This window comes from Osmia bicornis, chromosome 9 (genome assembly GCF_907164935.1).
Source record: "Osmia bicornis bicornis chromosome 9, iOsmBic2.1, whole genome shotgun sequence".
In the NCBI taxonomy this organism is placed as follows: domain Eukaryota; kingdom Metazoa; phylum Arthropoda; class Insecta; order Hymenoptera; family Megachilidae; genus Osmia; species Osmia bicornis.
Genome location: NC_060224.1, coordinates 6,454,042 through 6,473,368, shown reverse-complemented (window position 1 = coordinate 6,473,368; position 19,327 = coordinate 6,454,042). Strand labels below are relative to the sequence as shown.

General features: G+C 35.5%; 4 protein-coding genes across 13 annotated transcripts in view; 3 read left to right on the top strand and 1 right to left on the bottom strand.

Moving 5' to 3' along the window:
- The window catches only part of LOC114874448 (acid sphingomyelinase-like phosphodiesterase 3a), a 68,813-nt gene extending 53,661 nt beyond the window's left edge, over positions 1-15,152 (bottom strand). The window contains exon 1 of one of the 3 annotated variants that reach the window (XM_029183721.2): positions 13,420-15,152. The gene's annotated coding sequence lies outside the window, so the exon portion shown is untranslated. The remainder of the gene's footprint in view (positions 1-13,419) is intronic. The other 2 variants (XM_029183720.2, XM_029183719.2) reach the window with 2 other exon arrangements.
- LOC114874450 (glutathione S-transferase 1-like) lies at positions 2,960-10,614 on the top strand. 5 transcript variants are annotated; one of them, XM_029183729.2, is made up of 7 exons: positions 2,960-3,270; positions 3,345-3,478; positions 3,584-3,801; positions 3,921-3,979; positions 4,038-4,179; positions 4,248-4,415; positions 10,413-10,614. In XM_029183729.2, the coding sequence occupies exons 3-7, from the start codon at positions 3,661-3,663 to the stop codon at positions 10,512-10,514; spliced, it is 612 nt and encodes a 203-aa protein (XP_029039562.1). In that variant the 5' UTR covers positions 2,960-3,270; positions 3,345-3,478; positions 3,584-3,660; the 3' UTR covers positions 10,515-10,614. The 5 variants fall into 5 exon arrangements, with proteins under 5 accessions (XP_029039562.1, XP_029039558.1, XP_029039560.1 ...); XM_029183725.2 differs by lacking the exon at positions 10,413-10,614 and adding an exon at positions 4,660-5,202 and having other exon boundaries at positions 2,960-3,225; XM_029183727.2 differs by lacking the exon at positions 10,413-10,614 and adding an exon at positions 4,660-5,202 and having other exon boundaries at positions 2,960-3,242.
- On the top strand, positions 10,530-15,419 carry LOC114874449 (glutathione S-transferase 1-1-like). 2 transcript variants are annotated; one of them, XM_029183723.2, is made up of 6 exons: positions 10,530-10,632; positions 11,741-11,889; positions 11,966-12,024; positions 12,728-12,869; positions 13,021-13,185; positions 15,159-15,419. In XM_029183723.2, exons 2-6 carry the CDS (start codon positions 11,749-11,751, stop codon positions 15,300-15,302), a joined length of 651 nt encoding a protein of 216 aa, XP_029039556.1. In that variant the 5' UTR covers positions 10,530-10,632; positions 11,741-11,748; the 3' UTR covers positions 15,303-15,419. The 2 variants fall into 2 exon arrangements, with proteins under 2 accessions (XP_029039556.1, XP_029039555.1); XM_029183722.2 differs by lacking the exon at positions 10,530-10,632 and adding an exon at positions 10,774-10,901.
- A 923-nt stretch (positions 15,420-16,342) lies between these two features.
- LOC114874451 (glutathione S-transferase 1-1-like) lies at positions 16,343-19,213 on the top strand. Of its 3 annotated transcripts, none has more exons than XM_029183731.2 (6): positions 16,343-16,419; positions 17,376-17,529; positions 17,865-17,923; positions 18,021-18,162; positions 18,431-18,595; positions 18,671-19,213. In XM_029183731.2, the coding sequence occupies exons 2-6, from the start codon at positions 17,389-17,391 to the stop codon at positions 18,812-18,814; spliced, it is 651 nt and encodes a 216-aa protein (XP_029039564.1). In that variant the 5' UTR covers positions 16,343-16,419; positions 17,376-17,388; the 3' UTR covers positions 18,815-19,213. The 3 variants fall into 3 exon arrangements, with proteins under 3 accessions (XP_029039564.1, XP_029039563.1, XP_029039565.1); XM_029183730.2 differs by having other exon boundaries at positions 16,397-16,468; XM_029183732.2 differs by lacking the exon at positions 16,343-16,419 and adding an exon at positions 17,116-17,262.
- The last annotated feature ends 114 nt before the right edge of the window (positions 19,214-19,327 follow it).

The following is a 19,327-nucleotide window of genomic DNA, read 5'->3' as shown; positions in this document are numbered from 1 at the left end:
CAAGAGGATATATATTTGATACTAATAAGTACAGTGAGTGTACAAAATAATTCTTTTTATTGGACTTTTAATTTTGGCCCACTGTGAAAAAGGTTACTCATCACTGGTCTATATAGCAGTAATAGCATTGAAAGTACTTGGAGTCTTTCAACTTTCTGACGGAACTTTGCCAATTATAACGACTGTAATTTGTGACGATTGGGTGGAAGGGCAATTCCATGGGTAAAAAATGTCGTTAACCGGGAATGGGGGTTGTTTCGCACAGTTATGGAGAAATGAGAGTTTGGAAAGGTATTTCTGGAAGCTGTAAATGTGAAAGTTATTGGGCTAGATTATATTGGCTCCTACTTGGAACGATGAAAGTAGTTGTAGAAATGAATTTAGGAGATAATTTAAATGCAACTTTTCATTGCTTCTAAAAGTGTCAAAGGTTCTCTTCCTTTCAATTAATTTTTTCCAACTTTCAATGCATCGTATTAAATTTTTAATATGGAAAACAAAATTTCATGATCTTTTTTGTCATTAAATATAAACTCGTTGAGAATTGATAGAAACTTTACAACATTCATAATATTATTAATGTAAAGTTTCTTGAATTGATGTTCTGGCAACTCGTACCTCAACTACTCACGATGTACTTAAAGTTACAATAATATTCTTTACAAGCTTCAGCAACTTGCTGAAAATTTCACTGAGACTCCGGTTCATTAATTCGAAGTGAAGGAACGTCAACCTGACAACGGTCAAAGTCGATCGATGAGGCTGTCGCAGCATCGAAGCACGCCCTTTTAAACTGTTTTTGTACAGGAAATGACATTTTCCCGATTGAGTCATCGTCACATTCAATCTCTCTTTTTCGAAGCACCCTTGTATAAAATATTTATACAACAATTGCTTGTAATCAAAAGCTCAACTAGAATTATGTTCGCCGTTCGTCGAACTTCGAGGGGTGTTTTCATCCCTTAGAAATCTTTTTCGGCAAGATTTTCTTATCAGAAGATTGAAACTTTTGCATGCAATTATAGCTTGATGGCCAGGGGATATATTTACGATCCACTGTCGGCCGATAATCGTTTAAACGGCGATTAAACGAGATGGTCGGCGCGACGCGGCGCGGTCCAGCGAGCGAATAAATTCGGCGTGGCGAGCGGGAACACGCGTGGCGACGCATTCGTTCGCGGCCAAATTACATGCTCGTTCGCGGAGTAATCGATGTTTCTAGTTGGCGGTGACACCGTTAAAACGACTCTCGTTCCGCTGACGTTCGAGCGTAGAAATAATTGGTGGAACTCGCACGAGCGTTTCTATGAATTTATGAACAAGCCGGTCGGGAAGCGCGCGCGGGAACACGGTTATCTTACGCGTGCTACCGTCGCGTTTTCGCAGCCAATTAAAATTATATCGCAGCAACAAGTCACGTGTAATTGTCCCAGGGAAAATGAGATCGCCGTGAGGGATTCCAGGTGATGACAGTAATGAAAGAAATTTATTGAGACGAACGAGCATGGACGTTCGCAACAATCGCGCCGTATTGTGACGTTTCTCGCGCGAAAAATATTACCCTCTCTATGATATCGAGAAGCTGGGGATTCTGCAGTGGTACGAAGATTGCAACTCCAGTCCTCCTCGTTTTCCTTCCTGTTCTGGAACGATCGGGACAGGGTAATTTATGGAGAAGATGGAGAGAACTGTGCGTTCACGCGTTGACTACCGTTCCATTCTATGGAATAATTTAAGAATAAAGGAAGGAACACGGTTCTCAGAACTCCTACAATTTGTACTTTAGATTATAAATAGTGAGTTAAGCGACTAGACTGAGCAATTTGTGTTTAATTTCTTGAATAATTCATGCTGCCGTATGTCGTATTAATTATTGATATTTCTACTGCAAGTAAGAATTTCAGTAAATGGTACTGCGGAATCGCAATTAATTTAATCGGCTAAAAGAGAAAAAAAAGAAGAGAATTCTAGGTAGAAAATTGGGTAATTAGATTGAAACAATTTGTTTTTAATTTCCTGAATAATTGATATTAACGAGTGTCTGACCATCTATTGATATTTCTACTGAAACTGTCACAGCACTGTTTTCATTCAGAAAAATATTAATAATTCAAATTATTTTTAATAAAAGCAGTATTTAAACAAATTTTATTCCTGACAATATGCTTTGCGTACGATTAACGACTTCTATTAACCTAAAGGTATAATTTAACTGAATTATAGCATAAATTAATAAATATCCAAACATCTGTTAGCAAGCGCAATTGAACAAATAATTGTACTATGACAATACTGAAAATTATTATAAGTTGACGTTCATATTTTATGCATTCGATTTAAATTGAACGTACAATTAGTTTCGCGAAGAAACAGCCAATATGTGCGTACATATTAAATTACAGTGAAATTAAGGTTTCATAATAAACGAAAAGTGTTATGCATTCAGCACGAAATAATATGTCAAATAATTTCAACGCGCAGGTTTAAAAATCATTATAATTAATTCCATTTATGCAAGTCAAATTCCACAGATTATTTCAAAATTTTTTTATTTCTCTAATTTTCCTTTTAATTATTCAATTACCTTGAACTTGAAATGTCAGTCACCCACGACCATTAATGATCAACGTATTAATTGATCAGCTCGTATACACCTGTTAATTTATAAACTCTCCTACAATAATAATTCGAGGCCGATATAAAACAATCAAACAATTGGTGGCAAACATTTGCCTACGATTTGTTACGTACGCACAATTCGTCCGTGATAAAATACTCGCAGTATTTGCAGGTTTAATTGTAACCGTTTGCATGCCCGTTTCCCGTACGCCGGAAACGTTGTTCCCAGATTAATACGATTTCCTCTGTCATCGGGCAACAGCGTGTCATCGCACGATAACTTTTCAGTTTCAATCGCGAACCACCCCATGCTTGTTTTCCGATCGATCGATCCCTCGGCCAACCTTCGAACGTTCCTCGTACAATGTCATAGTTACACTTTGATGCTTATGTTTGGTGTTATGGCATCGCTATGGCAACTCGATGTAGGTACCATTCCAAGCTGTGTTTGCTTTACTTGTGAATACGTTCGTTCGCGTAACGTACGGTTTCCTGTCGAACGGCGAACCTAATCAATCGGTTCATTAATTAGATCACTCGTGTATATCATTCTATTAAAAAAAAAACTAACTGATCTATGGTGGAAATATTTTGAACTGAGTGCTGGTAGTGAATTTTATCAAGTGATCTTTTTTGACATTTCATTCCAATGTTAATATAACATTTGTAAATATAGCAGAAATAAGAAAATGAAGCAAAATAACAGATTACGCATCTCATTCTAGGACACACCATTTGCTTGGTTTATAGAAACCATATAATCCCAGCGAAGCATATTCTTCAGCGGGTACCCCCATAAAAGACCAGGCGACCTGGCCGATGGTCTTCCAATCCATAGGATAGCAAACACAGTAGTCAGGTAAATTTGTATGCGGACAAGGTACAAAGCTCGGATGCAAAGCCTAGAGATTCAAAAGTTTTCCTTTACTCGGTCGGCTGGTGTATAAAAATCTCGTTTGCACAGCAAGGTAACTCGAGCGAAAGCCACGGGAAAGACTAGAGAAAGGTTGAAGAGAGGAGACAAAAGAAGCAGAGTGCAAGATGCCAATTGATTTTTACTATTTTCCACCGAGCGCACCGTGTCGGTCGGTTTTACTGCTGGCAAAAGCGATCGGTGTTCACTTGAACTTGAAAACGATCAACGTGTTGAAAGGTGACCACATGAAGCCGGAATTTCTAAAGGTATGATTGTTAAAATCATAATTTCATTAAAAGAGGAAATTAAAATTCATTAAAATTTATTATTTCAAAAGACAAGAAGTCTAAAAATTCTGTATTCCCGTATAATTTTCGTTTCCTAGATCAATCCACAACACACAATACCAACCATAGATGACAATGGATTCATTTTGTGCGAAAGGTATGTAATCATTGTAATTACAATGTTACTTTTTATTATAATATATTGATATTTACAGTCGACCAATAATGGGATATTTAGTGAGCAAATATGCCAGAAACGATTCCTTGTATCCGAAAGATCCAAAAAAGAGAGGATTAGTCGATCAGATGCTGTATTTTGATGCTGGTAATCTTTATGAGAACATCCTTATCTGTTACGTATGTATATTAAAGTATTTCTATTAGAAATTTTATTTCTATTCAAATGAAGCTACTCGAGTATTCAGTTTCCAGTGGTGTTTGCAAAGGATAATGTGATACACGAAGAAAGACAACAAGCCGTGGAAAAATCATGCGAAACGTTAAACACGTTCCTTGAAGGGAAAGAATTTGTAACTGGAGATGATTTGACCATCGCTGATTTTACCATCAGTACGACTATCTGCGTTTTACAAGTAAGTATTCATAGATATATAATATCGTACTAGCAATAAAGAATTGAACGAGAAAATCGTATGGCACACACGACGATAAAAATGTCAAACCCCTATTTTATGCCCTTATCGGAAGTAAGCGTGGAACGTTTTTGTGATAGCCGATTCATGAAAATTTCAACTTTTAATTTTTTTAATCGATCCTTGGAAATATTGCAATAGCAATTATATTCAGGACGAAACGGGCAATAAATTTTGTTGACAGTGTTTCGACTTCGATATCGGCCGGTACGATAATGTGGCGATGTGGTACAATCGTTGCAAGGAACTTTTGGATAAATTCGGTTTCGACGAGGTGCACGCTACAGGGACGAAGTTGTTTACCGAATGGTATCGGGCGAATGTACAAGAATCCAGTTAAAACAGAGGCTGCGAGCTACGTCTCGTCGGTGTACGACTATAAATTTCTTGTTGGTGCACCGCCGATGATCGAGATTAGACACGAAAGCTATTTAGATAGCTGTAAATCATCGTTTCGTTTAACCGAAGCTTCGTCTAGTTTGAAATAAAGTTTAAAGCCCAGAAATTTTCTATATCTACGCAGAGTTTAGAATTCTGTCGAACTGAATTGTAGCATTAATTCAGATATTAATAAACAGTAAAATAGAGGCAAATATTTTTATATAAATATAAAAATTGTATATTTGTTCTACCATATCAAAACTTATACCATGAATTTTGTTAGTATTAATGCAAATAATAAAAATCTGAGAACTGAAATTATAAATATTTGAAAGTAAAAATTGGATTCACGAGGATCGAATCTATATCTTTGTTCTTTTATTTCTGTACATTTCTACCCCATAATATAATTAATTTATCAGAATCCGCAAATCCTTAGTATATCAAAGGATCCACAGCAACAATGAATCGAATGGCTGTCCATGTTTATCCCGTTGGTCAATTCAAAAGCAAGTGACGTTACTGTTAGCATGGCATTTATAAAGAGACTGTACAGCTAACTTGGTTAGACAGTTTGCGATTATCTCGTTGTGGACCCTTGGAGAGTACGTAGTTACGTTTGCTTTTGCGTTCTCCGCCACCCTTCTCGGTTATCCGTCGCAAATCATCCGCTCGAAGTTTGGAGCACACTGGCGGCGAGTTTCGGCTGTTAGAATGTGTTTTCCGCTTGTAATAGAATCTGTCGATCGATCGTGGTCGAATGTTGTTTCGAAAACCGCGGTTCTATTGACCGTTCGACGGGAGAGAAGTTTTGAGAACGAAAGAAATATTGAAATGAATCACGGGAAAATCAACGCGTTGTCAATATAGTTGATATTCATACGTCAAATCCCGAGAATTTATAAGGCAAACGATAGTTTCAACAACCTTTTCGTTAATTCAACAATTAGTGGCTAACGTTTGAAACTGTTAGATGCGATAACGGTCAAGAGGTGATGAATTTGAAAATTGCCAATGGGTTTCTATTAAACCACTAGTAGCGGCCCTTGTGTTGCTTTTATAGCTGCTGTGGTCGGGGTTGAAATGAATTTCAAAGACATCAAGGTGATGAAGGGTGATCAATTAGACGCGGAATATGTGAAGGTAGAAACGATTAAAATACCTGTGGTAATGGTAGAACCACGATTTACCGCTTCTCGTTTAACTGTATAATATTGTAGAAATATAAGGTTAAATATCAAGAAGAAAAAAGGGAAACGCAGTGAAATTCCTTTCACCGCTAACAGAAATTTGTAGCGCGCCAACATTGTAAAAATATTCCACCTCTTTTCCTAAGGGATTTTTTTCAAAGAACTACATATACAAAAATTAATATTATGAAAATGGAAATCCTTTTCTATATTTTTTTTTTTTAATTTAATCGTACAATGAATAGCTAGTGAGTTCGTGGAATGCAAGGACATTCTAAGTCCCTCGTGCATTCATTGAGTACTCACGTCGTCCTCGTTATACCACTTTCTCTTTGTTTGAACAACCGTGAAGTACCTTCTCTTGCACTGTTTATTCAGTGGTCAACTTTTGACACGAGTCCTAAAGGACGTCTTAAGTAAATAGAAAAACATCACTAAACGGTTTATCGACAACAGATGTTCCCTTAATCGAGGATCTACTACGCTATTATGTTCAAACAGAAAAATAAAATTTAATTTTCTATCTTCTAATGGGTAATAGGAAATTTCTCTAGGAATTTCAATTATCCTTGACAAAAGGTAGTCAGGTTTCCTATGTGATATAACTGCAACAATATTCCTCATACATTGTTATCCGAGTCTGAATTGCCCCGAACAATCAATAACTCTCAAAAAGTTTGTTCCAACGAAACCACATCCAAGCTGAGCGTTCCAGGAAACAAACAGATCATGTAAAGTTAGCCTCCCAATTTCCCCCTGTTGTAACGCTTCGAAACAACCCGGAAACTCTCAATTAGACTTGCACGGTTCTAAGTCACTTCCGATAAACACGAAGTTCCCACTCAGCACGCATTATTCTCGTGTTTTAGGAAATTTGCGTCTATTAATTTGCGAGCTGGTTGCACGAAATTTTCCTAATTGTCTTCGCAAATCTTACATTCGATAAAATTGAAATTTTTAACGAAGAAATGATCATTTCTGAATTTGTTCAATTTAACTTGAAAATGTTCTCGGTTCACTGACTTCGCGTGTAAATGCTTCACGATACCCAATCGTGTGGGTATAAAATGAAAGTGAACAACCTACCTTGAACTTTCAATTCAAGTATTCCACCTGGATCGTAGGTTTATCCTTACCGAATGATTGATTATGCATTTTTTTTTTCAACGGAAACTTTGCAATTAATGGTGCACGCGAGCCCTACAAGGTGCGAACATAGAGACTGTTCCATTAACTTCGTTGCAAAGAACTTGTCACGAATATATTAGCGATTCCATTATATTTCGCGATGTAAAAGGATTGTTGAAAAATTTCTAATTAAAATTCGAAAGCCGTAACATAGGTTTTTAGGTTTATAAATTTTTCTTGGAATAATTAAGCTACTCTGCAGATTTAGATTAATGGATAAACGAAAGGAAATTCGAAACATTTCTCTTCGATTCAGTGTTCACGCAGCAAGTTAAAACAGTTTCAGTGGAATTCGAAGTGAAATTAGCATTACCACCTGGTGATTCTGTAAATAGCGTAATCGGTATCGAGCAGGAGTTAATGAACCATATAATTATAGTACTTCTACGTTGTTCTCGGTACAGCCAATTTCCCACAATGACTGCCATTCTTTTCATTCGATGTTCACTTGCTAATTATCATCGAGTTCTATGTTATTGCTCTTTAACTACAACCCTAAGATTCAACAAGTATCTACACCGTAGCTTTTACCTCTAATGGATTTTCAATTCTAATGGCACAATAACAGTTGCATCTTCATTGGAACAAGCTGTACCATCGAGATCAAAGTAACAACTCTTCTAAGTGTCTAAAATTGAATTTAAATTATCACTATCTCGACGGTTTATACGAGCCTCAGATTTGGCAATGACAAAACGTTATCGCAATTATCACACGTCATTTACCAAATCGGACGACTGTCGAATGACGATACGGAATCGCATCGAGTCAAACATTGCAGTATTTGTTATCATGTATGTATGTACATACATATGTAAATGGAAATTTATTATTCTGAATGATAATTTGGATAAATTATTTATCGAAGAAAAAATAAATTTTTTGTTATCTTAGAGGCAGCTTGTGCTTCTTGAAAAATACACTTTTTTCAGTTGCGTCACTTTTGAAATATATTTCCGATATTTTTAAAAATATGAGAAAAAAGAATACACGGCTTGTTTGTACGCATTTATCGGTGATGCGTGAGGGTGTACGTGAGAAGAATTGCGGCAACGAACGATAATTTCAAGCTGGATGATGCAGCAGAAAGTAGCGAGACCTGAAAAAGCCCTCTGCTTCCGTTCCTGGAATTCCTGTTCGACGGTCTACGGCATTCCCCCGGTTCCTGAATTTAATTAACTCGCGGTCCATTTCGAGGATGCGGCCGCGTGGATCGCCCTCGAGGAATCATTGAAGGGAGGATAATGTTTTTACCGGGGAAATTGCGAGCGAGCAAAGTCGAGAAAGTTTTACCGCGCCGCGCCAGTTTCCCTGGCCCGTTTTTCCAAGGATTTTCGACAATCTTTCGCCGTAAACCGCTGGATGTTTGTCGACGTTACTGGGCGCCGAGTTTTCGAGCTTGTTATTTTTCAAGAAAGCGCTTGGATCGTTTAGAAGAGGCTTCTAAGGACCAAGATTGTTTCGTTCCATTTTACCTTTTTTCCTCGTGGAAATTTTCTCTAAAAGAGGACTGTTCATTTGCTTGGTTGTTTTGCGAAATGGAAAAGAATTTTCTAACTATTTTAAGAATAATCGTTGTTGATCTCGAGGACTTTCAGTATTGCGTGTAATAGATAGCTAGACATAATTTTTGAAAACACTGGAGACTCGAAGAATCTATCGATTCCACTTAAAATAATGAGCTGACACATAAAGGAAAATCGATGAAATTGTTTCATGGAAACGTAACATGAATGCGAACAACCATAACATTGCTGGCTACAAATTGAACGCCCACTTACAACATAGATCTACGAATGATTTACGAAAAAACGAAAGCGTACCGTCATGCTGTTAACCGAGTGACGCATCTGCTGTTTATTGTTTCATGATTCAGCAAAAAAACCCACCAAGAAACATTTTTCCACTAAAAGGAATGCGGGGTAATCGATTCGATACATCTTTCTGTCCCTCTATCAAAGAAAGTATACACGTTACAAGATAATTTAAAATACCAGGTATTTCAACATTTACAAAAGCCTTGTTTTGTAAATTTCTTGTTGGAATTTGGTTACAGGATACGATAATAGTTTTTAAACGGATTGCGTTCTAACAAGTGAAAGTGACAAAGTCTTCCGTTCTACCTTGAACGCGATCTCCAAGGTTTCAGAAGCGGGGATTATAAATTATTTAAAATTGAAGCAATAAACAGCTAAATTCGTTTGATTAAATGTTAGTAAAATAATCAAAAATTCTAGTACCATAAATGGTATTAAATCTTACAATTTTGCAAATGAAACTTGTTAGAAATGTATTAAATTTGGAATTTATATCTAAAACCAAGGAAAATATTCTGAAATTTGCATTTAACACAACATTTCGACGAAGCGTGTCGTTTTATCAAGAAAATAAGCCTATACTCGAGTTCGCGACAATGTGAGACGACCATGAGGCCATAAACGAATCGACCCACTTTTCCATCGTTATTAGAATTCCAGGTGGTCGAGTGATTTTCACGTGGTATGCACCATGAAAACGTGGAAATCCAAGGAGACCGCAAATCCTTCGATTTAACATCAGCGTTAGCCGGTTTATGCCTGCGGAAATGCAGTTCTAATCATTGGCGGCCACCAGAACATAGAACGCTCTTTTGGGAGGCACAGGCTAATTACAGATAGTGCCGAGGGATTGAATTCACCCACGAAAATCGAGTCGAGCAGCTGATTCGCTTCGAAAATTCGTATGCTCGTCAGACATTTCCAGCTTGTTCCACCGACATAATGGCAACAAATTGAATAATGCTACGCGGAGCGTGCTACGAGCGATGTTAAACGCTCAAGCGGGATCTATTGCGATTCGATCAACCGAATTTCCTCGTGGCTTACAACCGTCTGATCGACTTATAGAAGTTTAAAACAATATGTTGAAACTTGAACATTGGACGACAAGTTTCGGTCCTTTCACTAATATCCTATTGTTTGATTTCTACAATAGCTACAAGATTGTTATATAATTTTCTCTGGTAGCACGTTCGTGATTTTGCAAAATACCACTGAGAAGTAAAATGTAATATTATCACTGACAATGAGTTAACTGTCGATTGTGTTATCAAGGATACCATGATACTATAGTAATAACATCGTATTATAATTAATCTATAATTTCTGCCAATATTTGCAAAAATTCCACGTCCTACCAGGTATATTCTGACGCAAGCGATCCAAGAGGATCGATCGAACAAGAAACTCCACGAAGGCGAGTCTCCGGTAACAGGTCGGAATCGTTCGAGTCTGCGCGTTAAAGTTCTGTTGGTCGCTTGAAAAGGAGGCCGTCTCGCAGATATGCCAGCATTTATAAAGAGAACCGACCGGTAACTCGTTTAGACAGTTCGCAATTATCGCGTGGAGTGGCCTTGAACAGTACGTATCTGGATTTTCTCTGCGTTACCATGCTTATCAGTCGCAAATCATTCTCGTCTTCTTGTTCAATTTCTAACGTGTTGCATTTCGGCCGTGTGTGCTTTCAACTAGTAATGGAATATTCAGTTCGAGTTACCGCGTTGAAACAACCGATTTCTCCGGAAATCGAACGCGATCTTGATTGTTTCTTGTATTATGTATCAATGTTGACATGTTGTACTGCAGCACCTTGCTCGAATTAATGCACGGCCGAAATACACCACGGATTGGTAACATTAAAAATTTCAACAAATGTCACAGTGAAAATTACTGTCAAATTTGGTTTCATTACAGATAATATATCAGTGATATTATGTAAGGTTTACTAAATAAGTAAACAACACTTGATTAATATGAAAAATATTGGTAATATTTATATAAATATTTATAAAGAAAAGTATAATTCTTGAAAATGCAATCCTACTGAATTAAATGCTCGAGCATTCAACGTGATAACGAGTGGAAGCGTGAACCGAATCATTGATCTAAAAGCTATTATTTATTCTTATAGTTAATGGCCTCTGCAATACTTGGTCACGCCATTGTCGTGTATGTACGCGAATACGTATTTGCTTTGGTAATTTAGGGCATCAAGATAGGTGACAGTAATTTTCTGTGATCACGTTGATTGTCACAGTGAAAACGAGCGTGTAGAGCGCGACACATTATAATGAGAATTATTAATACGTTGATTGGCATAAGGGTCACTGGTGACTGGTCTCCCAAATTGAATAATTAGAAATAGAAGAGATAAAACACACTTTAAATAGCGTTAGTACTATAACGATGATAGGAACTTATATTTGAAAATTAATTGATTTTATCTTCTCGAAAATCGTTTAGCCAAATAACTCACGAATAACAAAAGAAAATTTTACATACTTATGAAGATTACTGTTGCAATTTAAAATCACTAATTAGCCGATAACTGGACTGTAATCGTTAGCATTGAAACGTCTATTAATAGAATTCCACTCGGCTAATAATTATTGGCTTTGAACCGATTTGAAAATCTATAAAATGCAGTATTGTTGGAAAAATTAACTCAGTAGTGTTTTACATGTTACAGAAACTACAATGCCGATCGATTTTTATCAACTTCCCGGAAGTGCTCCGTGCCGCGGAGTTGCCTTGACGGCAGCTGCGCTTGGAGTCGAAATGAAGTTCAAAACCGTGGATCTAATGACCGGTGCCCACTTGAAACCGGAATTCGTAAAGGTCGAATATCCGCGAAATTGCAATCTTAATTAATTATTACAATGAAAACATTTATAAACAATATTTTTGGTTACAGATGAATCCTCAACATACCATACCAACTATTGATGACAATGGATTCTATTTGTGGGAAAGGTAAGACCCGGTCTCCGAAATGTTTTATAAAGTTAAATTAATGAATGCTTATGGATTATAATGATAACGTGATAATAAGGTGATGATATCTACTGAACTTTACCGCAATGTCAAAATACCGATAAGAATATTCCGAATTTTGGAATAGGACGTAAATAGACCTTACGTAAACTGTACAGCAGGAGCAGTGCTTATACTGATATAATATCTTTGGAATGTATGAACACATCATAATTTGGATAATCTGAGACAGTACATTTTACTACCAGTGACATATCACTCTACATATATTATACAACACCTTCGACTTTCCATTTTTTGATTTATTAATTTTGAAATCCATAAAATTAAAACTTTGTCTTGTAATTTAAAAAATCGAAATAGAAATAAAAATAGAAATTTTGTTACAAATTTTCTAGACAAAAAAATATTCTCTTTCTAAAGAGAATAAATAAAAAATTATATAAAGTTCTGACTGAATTGTAAAACTGCAGGAAGTATCAACCTACACTTACGAAAGCAATTTCATTGATTTTCAGTTAACAATGGGATAGAATTCCCATAGTTTAGCAATCGTTGATTATTGAGATACCGAGTTGAGACTTTCTCGATTCAAGTTGCGCCGTTAGAACGTGTCGTAACAACGATTGCGAAGGATGTAAATAGAAATCAGTATATTGTACGCTTGCTCTTTTCCTCGTAGCCGTGCCATTATTACATACTTGGCGGATCAGTATGGCAAAAACGATTCCCTCTACCCAAAGGATATAAAGAAACGTGCGAAAGTTAATCAACAACTATATTTCGACGCATGTACCCTATACAAAGCTTTGTCTGATTATTACGTGAGTATGAAATTTTCAAAAATGGTCATTTTCACAAATGGTTCATTTGTTTTCTAAGCAACATTAGATTCACTAAATTGAAATTAATTGTGACGTATTAGAATTGAATAGAAATAGTTACTATTTATTAATTATTAATATTTTATTGCAGTATCCTATGATATTTAATAAAGCACCCAAGGACCAAGCTAAATACGAAAGCATAGGCACTGCCCTTACGTTCCTGGAAAAAATGCTTGAAGGACAAAACTATGTGGCAGGAAATAATCTGACAGTTGCTGATTTGAGCATTGTATCAACTGTATCCACCTTGGAGGTAATACTTTTTATACATATACGAAACTAATTCAACTTCCATATTTTTACTTACAACGGTCTTTAATTGAAAAAGTATTCGGTGAATGTCTACAATTTGGGCCCCAACGAGAAATCAATTGAAAAGAAATAAATTCTATGTATTTTTGCCCCTCGAATCTAAAACTGTTGATTTTGGGGGTCGCTTGTATTTTTTAAGATACATCGTTAGGTTATCAGAAAAAATATAACTTACCACACGGCAAAAGCTTGACCAGCCAACAATAGTCTCCTTGAAAAGAATAACTTCAAAGTATGAATTTAAACGAAGTGTTAAAAGCGGTACGTGGTTAGCCAATTCTAATCTTGATATCACGACGATTGCCCGCTTTATTGGATATTTTCTCATGACGCATCCTCCGCGCTGTGCACTCTATGAACAGGAATTAGAACTGAGCAAGGAGACTATTGTTGACCGGTCAAGTTTTTGCTGTGAGGTAAGTTATATTTTTTCTGATAACCTAACGATGTATCTTAAAAAATACAAGCGACCCCCAAATTTTATCAACAGTTTGGGATTCAGGGGGCAAAAATATATAGAATTTATCTCTTTTCAATTGATTTCTCGTTGGGGCTCTAATTGTAGACATTTACCGAATATTCGAACTAATAGGATTACTACTACATGGAATTCCTACGCAATTTGAATTGGAAAATAAACTAACCTTATTCTGAGTACTTACAATTGTACTTCGCAGTAGTGTACAGTTTTCAAGGAGAATGACAATGGTGGGGAGAAGGCCCCACATACAGGATTTCGACTACGGGTTGGCATCCTTTGAAGGGATGGTAACCAAGATGATTGTAAACCACTTTTTCCTTTACCACAATACTCATTAAAGCTTAGTTTTTAAATTATTAATGAAAAACATTGACTAAACAGAACACGTGCAGAGCGCATGCTCAATCGCGAAAGAGTTGGCTACGAGAACCACACTCGACGAAGGTCGCGAACAAACTACTCAGCACGTCGCGTCGGTTCGTACCCTACACTGCTACGGCCGAGCATGCGCACTGTGCGCGCTTTAATTACTCCATGTTTTTCATTAATAATTCAAAAACTAAGCCTTATTGAGCATTTTGGTAAAGGAAAAACTTGTTCAGAATCACCCCAGTCACCACCCCATCAAAGGGTGCCCTCATTACTTATATATTAAATTTTATGAAATGTCACAATTTAAAATTATATTAATTTTTTTTTTTTGAAATCTCTTTTATATTGATATCGTCAAAATTAAGGTTTTGAGAACTTCTGCTTCTCCTCTAATGCCATTTAGGATGACAGCAATGCACATTCAATTAGTTGTTAGCATTCTTATCTTATGACTTTTGATAAAACCTTAATGCTTTCCTTTGTTTATCGAAGTATTTTCCAGGCATATCTCGGTAATTTACCGTCGACCTACATTTAGAAAGATATTACAACATAAAATAGAATAACAAACAATAAAAATTAAAATGCTTCGACAGCAAAACACCTAACAATTTAAAATTTAAAGCAACAAGACTTACAATATATTAGTTTTTCAATTCAATTTAGAATTTCCAATTAATTTATCCTAATGTTCTCAGTCTCCATTACATTCACGTAATATACGTAAAACGTAACTAGAGTGGTCGTGTAATTTCACCGTAACAAATTAAACAATACATTTCTATTTGACTTAACACATTGTTCCCCATATAACCCACTGGTGGGACTTGAATTTCTAGCACGAACCAACATTCAGAATTATTCGCGATAGTAGTCCACGAACGACCAACTGCTAGATTATGAATTCAAAAATATCAATATATTATTCATAAATGTTAAACCAAGAATAGCAAATATTAGAAAGAATGCATTGGAAATGTGAAAAGTATAAAATACTGATACATAAAAATTTAGGAATTGGAACTTCTATCAAGTATCAAAAATAAATTATTTTTGCACAGGTTTTGGGGTACGACCTCAGCAAGTTCAAGAATGTTAGCAAGTGGTTGGCGAAGATGAAGTCAGAAGCACCAAAATATGAAGAATTCAACCACAAGGGTGTACTAGCATTCAAAGCACTCGCAGATAGCATGTTGAAGAAATGAGAAGCTAAATGATGCATTTATTATAAATTAAACAATATATATTGTACCATTAATTTGATATTCGATTTCGTTTTACATAAAGAATAATTTTAAAATAAAGTGAAATGATAAATAGAAGAATTTGTAGAAACATTTTCTATTTGATAATAATTTCAATTTTATTTGCTAGTCTGGAAAATCTAAAAATATTTTATATCTAGCTGTTTGCAAAGGAAGTTTGTCGACCTCTGTGACGTCCAAAGAGACACCATTGAACCAACACCTAAATTCCCCGTGATTGCGTTACGCAACCACCTGAGACACCATAAATCTCTCTTGTAACGGAAGGTTCTTCGTTTTATGATAAATGAGAACCGACCGAGACAGAAATCCAGGTGCAACGGCCTCACGTGTACCTGGCCGACGATTATTAATGCGATACACAATCGCGTAAGCGTAGAATGAAAGCGACCTACTCGATTAGAACTTTAAATACACAACGAAGCTTGTCGTGCGTTTATTCATTTCGCGTACACTTTGATGCACATTTCTTCAACGACGGCTCTATCGCTCATCGTGGCTCACGCGACCGATATGAACAACCTCCACCATTAACCCGTAGTGCACTTTGCCAAATTCGCGCTTCCTGTGACAGCGTGGAAAGCTGTCGAAAGGATGCATTATAGAAATTACCGCCAGACGTGGAATAACATTTAACAATCCACATATAATCTTCTTTTATCGTTTCTAAACATTTTTTCTTCATTGCAGTGAAGAAAGAAATATTGAATACTAATTTATGTGAACTAAGTATTGGTATATTTAATTTAAAATAAATATACTTTGCAAAATTTTGTGTTTTTGGTAGAAAATTATAATGCCAAAAATTCATAGCTCGTTACTTTTTTTGCAAATATCTTGATTCGAGCTTCTATCATTAAATTGTTTTCTTTTTTTTTAATATAAAATTTTGAAAGTATAATTGATTTTTAGTCACAGAAACAGTAATTTCTTCTTTATCGATTTCACTATATATTACAGCTTCTACTACAGGTATTTGGCTAGCTTTTTCCAGCTATTCTATAGACGTATCGAGTGAATCGTCACGCAGACCACGTTCAGTTCTCCCTAACAAACGGTACGGTGCATATTTGCATTTTTTTGCTCTCTCGTGAGGAATTGTAATCGTAAGTGATCAATTTAATGGCTGTTGCTATACCCGTGTTATTATGGAGAGTGATCATTAGGTGATAAATAGATAAAGTTCTCGGTCCATTAACCTATTTTACTGTCTTTGAAAAATTAGAAAATATATAAATTGAAAATTTTTCAATCTTTCTCGCGAAATAAGAAATATTGTTTCGTAAATTATTTTCAGTGGATACAGTTTCAATTCGAGAAGAATGAAATTCGTTCTTCTTCCTTGTTTCCTTTCTAACGGTGTATTGTCAATGAATTTTTAACAAGACAGTAGACCCTTCGTTTCATGTTGAGAACGAAGAATCTGACGTTGTTCTCCTGTTTCTTTAAGCCCTTTTAAGGGATGGATTTGACTTGTCGGTGAAAATGGAATGTTTCGGTAGTAAATAAAACGGAACCGTGCGGATAGCTATTGGAATCGTTCAACAGTTATAAAGGGAACGTGCTACGATATGCAATAAATGCGGAGGAAAATACACACACTGGTTTTGTGACTTCATGAATATTGATTCAGTCAGCAGTATTGATTCCATGTAAAATTGTTACGAACGAAAGTAGGACTGTTCAACGAGCGATGTTTCATGATATATTTGAATTCTTTTGAAGTACTGTCTCAAAGTTTTAGGAACATTACTTTTCTGGTAAAATAGTGTTGAATATGAGAGATATGAAAGAATTTTTATGTACACACTTTCGCGGAAAATGAAGTCAAATATATGGACTTTGAATTCAATTTCAATTGAAGAATTTAATTGCTCCAATTTCTATAGAAAAAATATTGGTAACACTATTAGAAAGTCCATAGTTAGAATCCATAGCTAAGAAAAATATTTACAATTTTTACATGAATTTATTAAAAAATCCTACTATAAAAATTTAAATTTATAATTTTAGTTGATTGACCACTATGTCGGTGGATTTATATTATGCACCAATGAGTTCACCATGTAGGGCAGTTCTATTAACAGCTGAGGCTATTGGATTTCCCTTGAACTTGAAAAAGCTTAATTTGTTTGCTGGTGAACATCAAACGCCAGAATATGAAGAGGTAAGCAGTCTAAAAGTGACTTACGTTTTCCGTTCCTTGGAAGTTTTGACAGAACTCATTTGTTCTCTCGAATTTGATTTGAACCAGAAATGTTGTTTGAAGGAACAATAATTATAAACCGGTATAAGCATGGACTACCTAAGTTATGTGGGTTAAGTAAACCTTAAGAAAAACCTCCATGATTAATCAACATCAAAGCTGCGTTCGCTCAGTTCTATTTAATCCGACAGCCGTTTTGCTTAATGGATTCATTCGTTTCGATACAAAACTGCTAGTACGATTTATGAGAACCAATTGTACGTAAAATGTATAATATTTTCTTCTTTTCTTTACAGTTGAATCCACAGAAAACGGTGCCGTTTATTTTGGATGGCGATTATAAGCTGACCGAAAGGTTCAAAATTGATAAATATGAATTTTAAACGTTTTCAAAGGATTCTATTAAAAAGAGGACTATAGATTTATTTGATTTTGTGTTTCATTGTTTGCAGTCGAGCTATTATGTCATATCTGGTCGATCAATATGGTAAAAATGATAGACTAAATCCCCACACACCTAATGAACGAGCTTTGGTCAATCAAAGACTACATTTTGATATTGGAACTCTGTACAAAGCTGCAAAGTATTGTTATGTTAGTATCCAAAATTAAGAAAGTTTTTCCATGTTCTGTTATACCACATTAGTCCTTATTTTTGCAATTTGGAAATATTAATTGCAGCAAGCTCCAATATATTCCGAAAAATTATGTTAAGTCTATTAGCGTTCGAAGATTTTTTGCTACTATAATCAAAATTTTTCTACTGATAAATACTGTGAACTATCAATGACCTATTTGTCATAGAGTATATTGGAAAACCGGAAAAATTCCTAGATTATCATATTGATTAAATTTGTTACAGTACCCAGTTGTCTTCAGAAAAATGGATTACGATCCAGAACAATATAAAGAATTGCAAAATGCATTCGAGATCCTAGATAAGTTATTAGAAGGAAACGATTATGCAACAGGACGTAATATGACCATCGCTGATCTTGCTTTAGTTGCAACTGTATCCACAGTAGAGGTATCTATCTAGAAAATAGATTAGAAAAATGAAAAATTACTTAACTTAGATAGTTGATAAATTTTTGGATCGTAGACTTTCGATTTTGAAGTTGGAAACTATCCAAACGTTGCCAAATGGTTGGAGAGGACCAAGTCGTCGGCGCCAGGATATCGAAAAGCCAATGGCGAAGGTCTGAAGTTGATGAGGATGAAGTTTGAAGACCTGAAAAAGAAATAATTTGTTAGAATAAAATTACAAGCTGTGTCATAGTAAATTAATATTTATCTAATTTAAAAAATTTAACGATGTCCCTTTCGATTACTTCCTTATTTTGAATCACCCAGTATTGAAATGTACAGAAGACTCTACTTGTTAGAAATTCAAGATGTAGTAGACATCTAGTGGAGTATAAGAACTTGAAGAGAAACACGTTGCTCGATTTATGATACCAGGGGCGCCACACCGGAATTCCATCCCTTCTTGTCACATCCTACTATACCAACCCCTGTTGGCATTCTATCACAGGGCTCTTATTGGTAGTACCAGGAATTACCGTTACAAATGTTTATTATTTTAAAAAGTGGAACTTTCATGCAAAAATAAATAAATATAAATAATTTTTAAATCACCCTATTCCTAAAATTAATTTTGTAAAATCATTTATCACACTTCCCTTCTTCTGTATAATTCCAAGAAATATTAACTGTTTGCTGTTTGCTTTTTATTATAATAAAATTGTGTTTGTAGTAT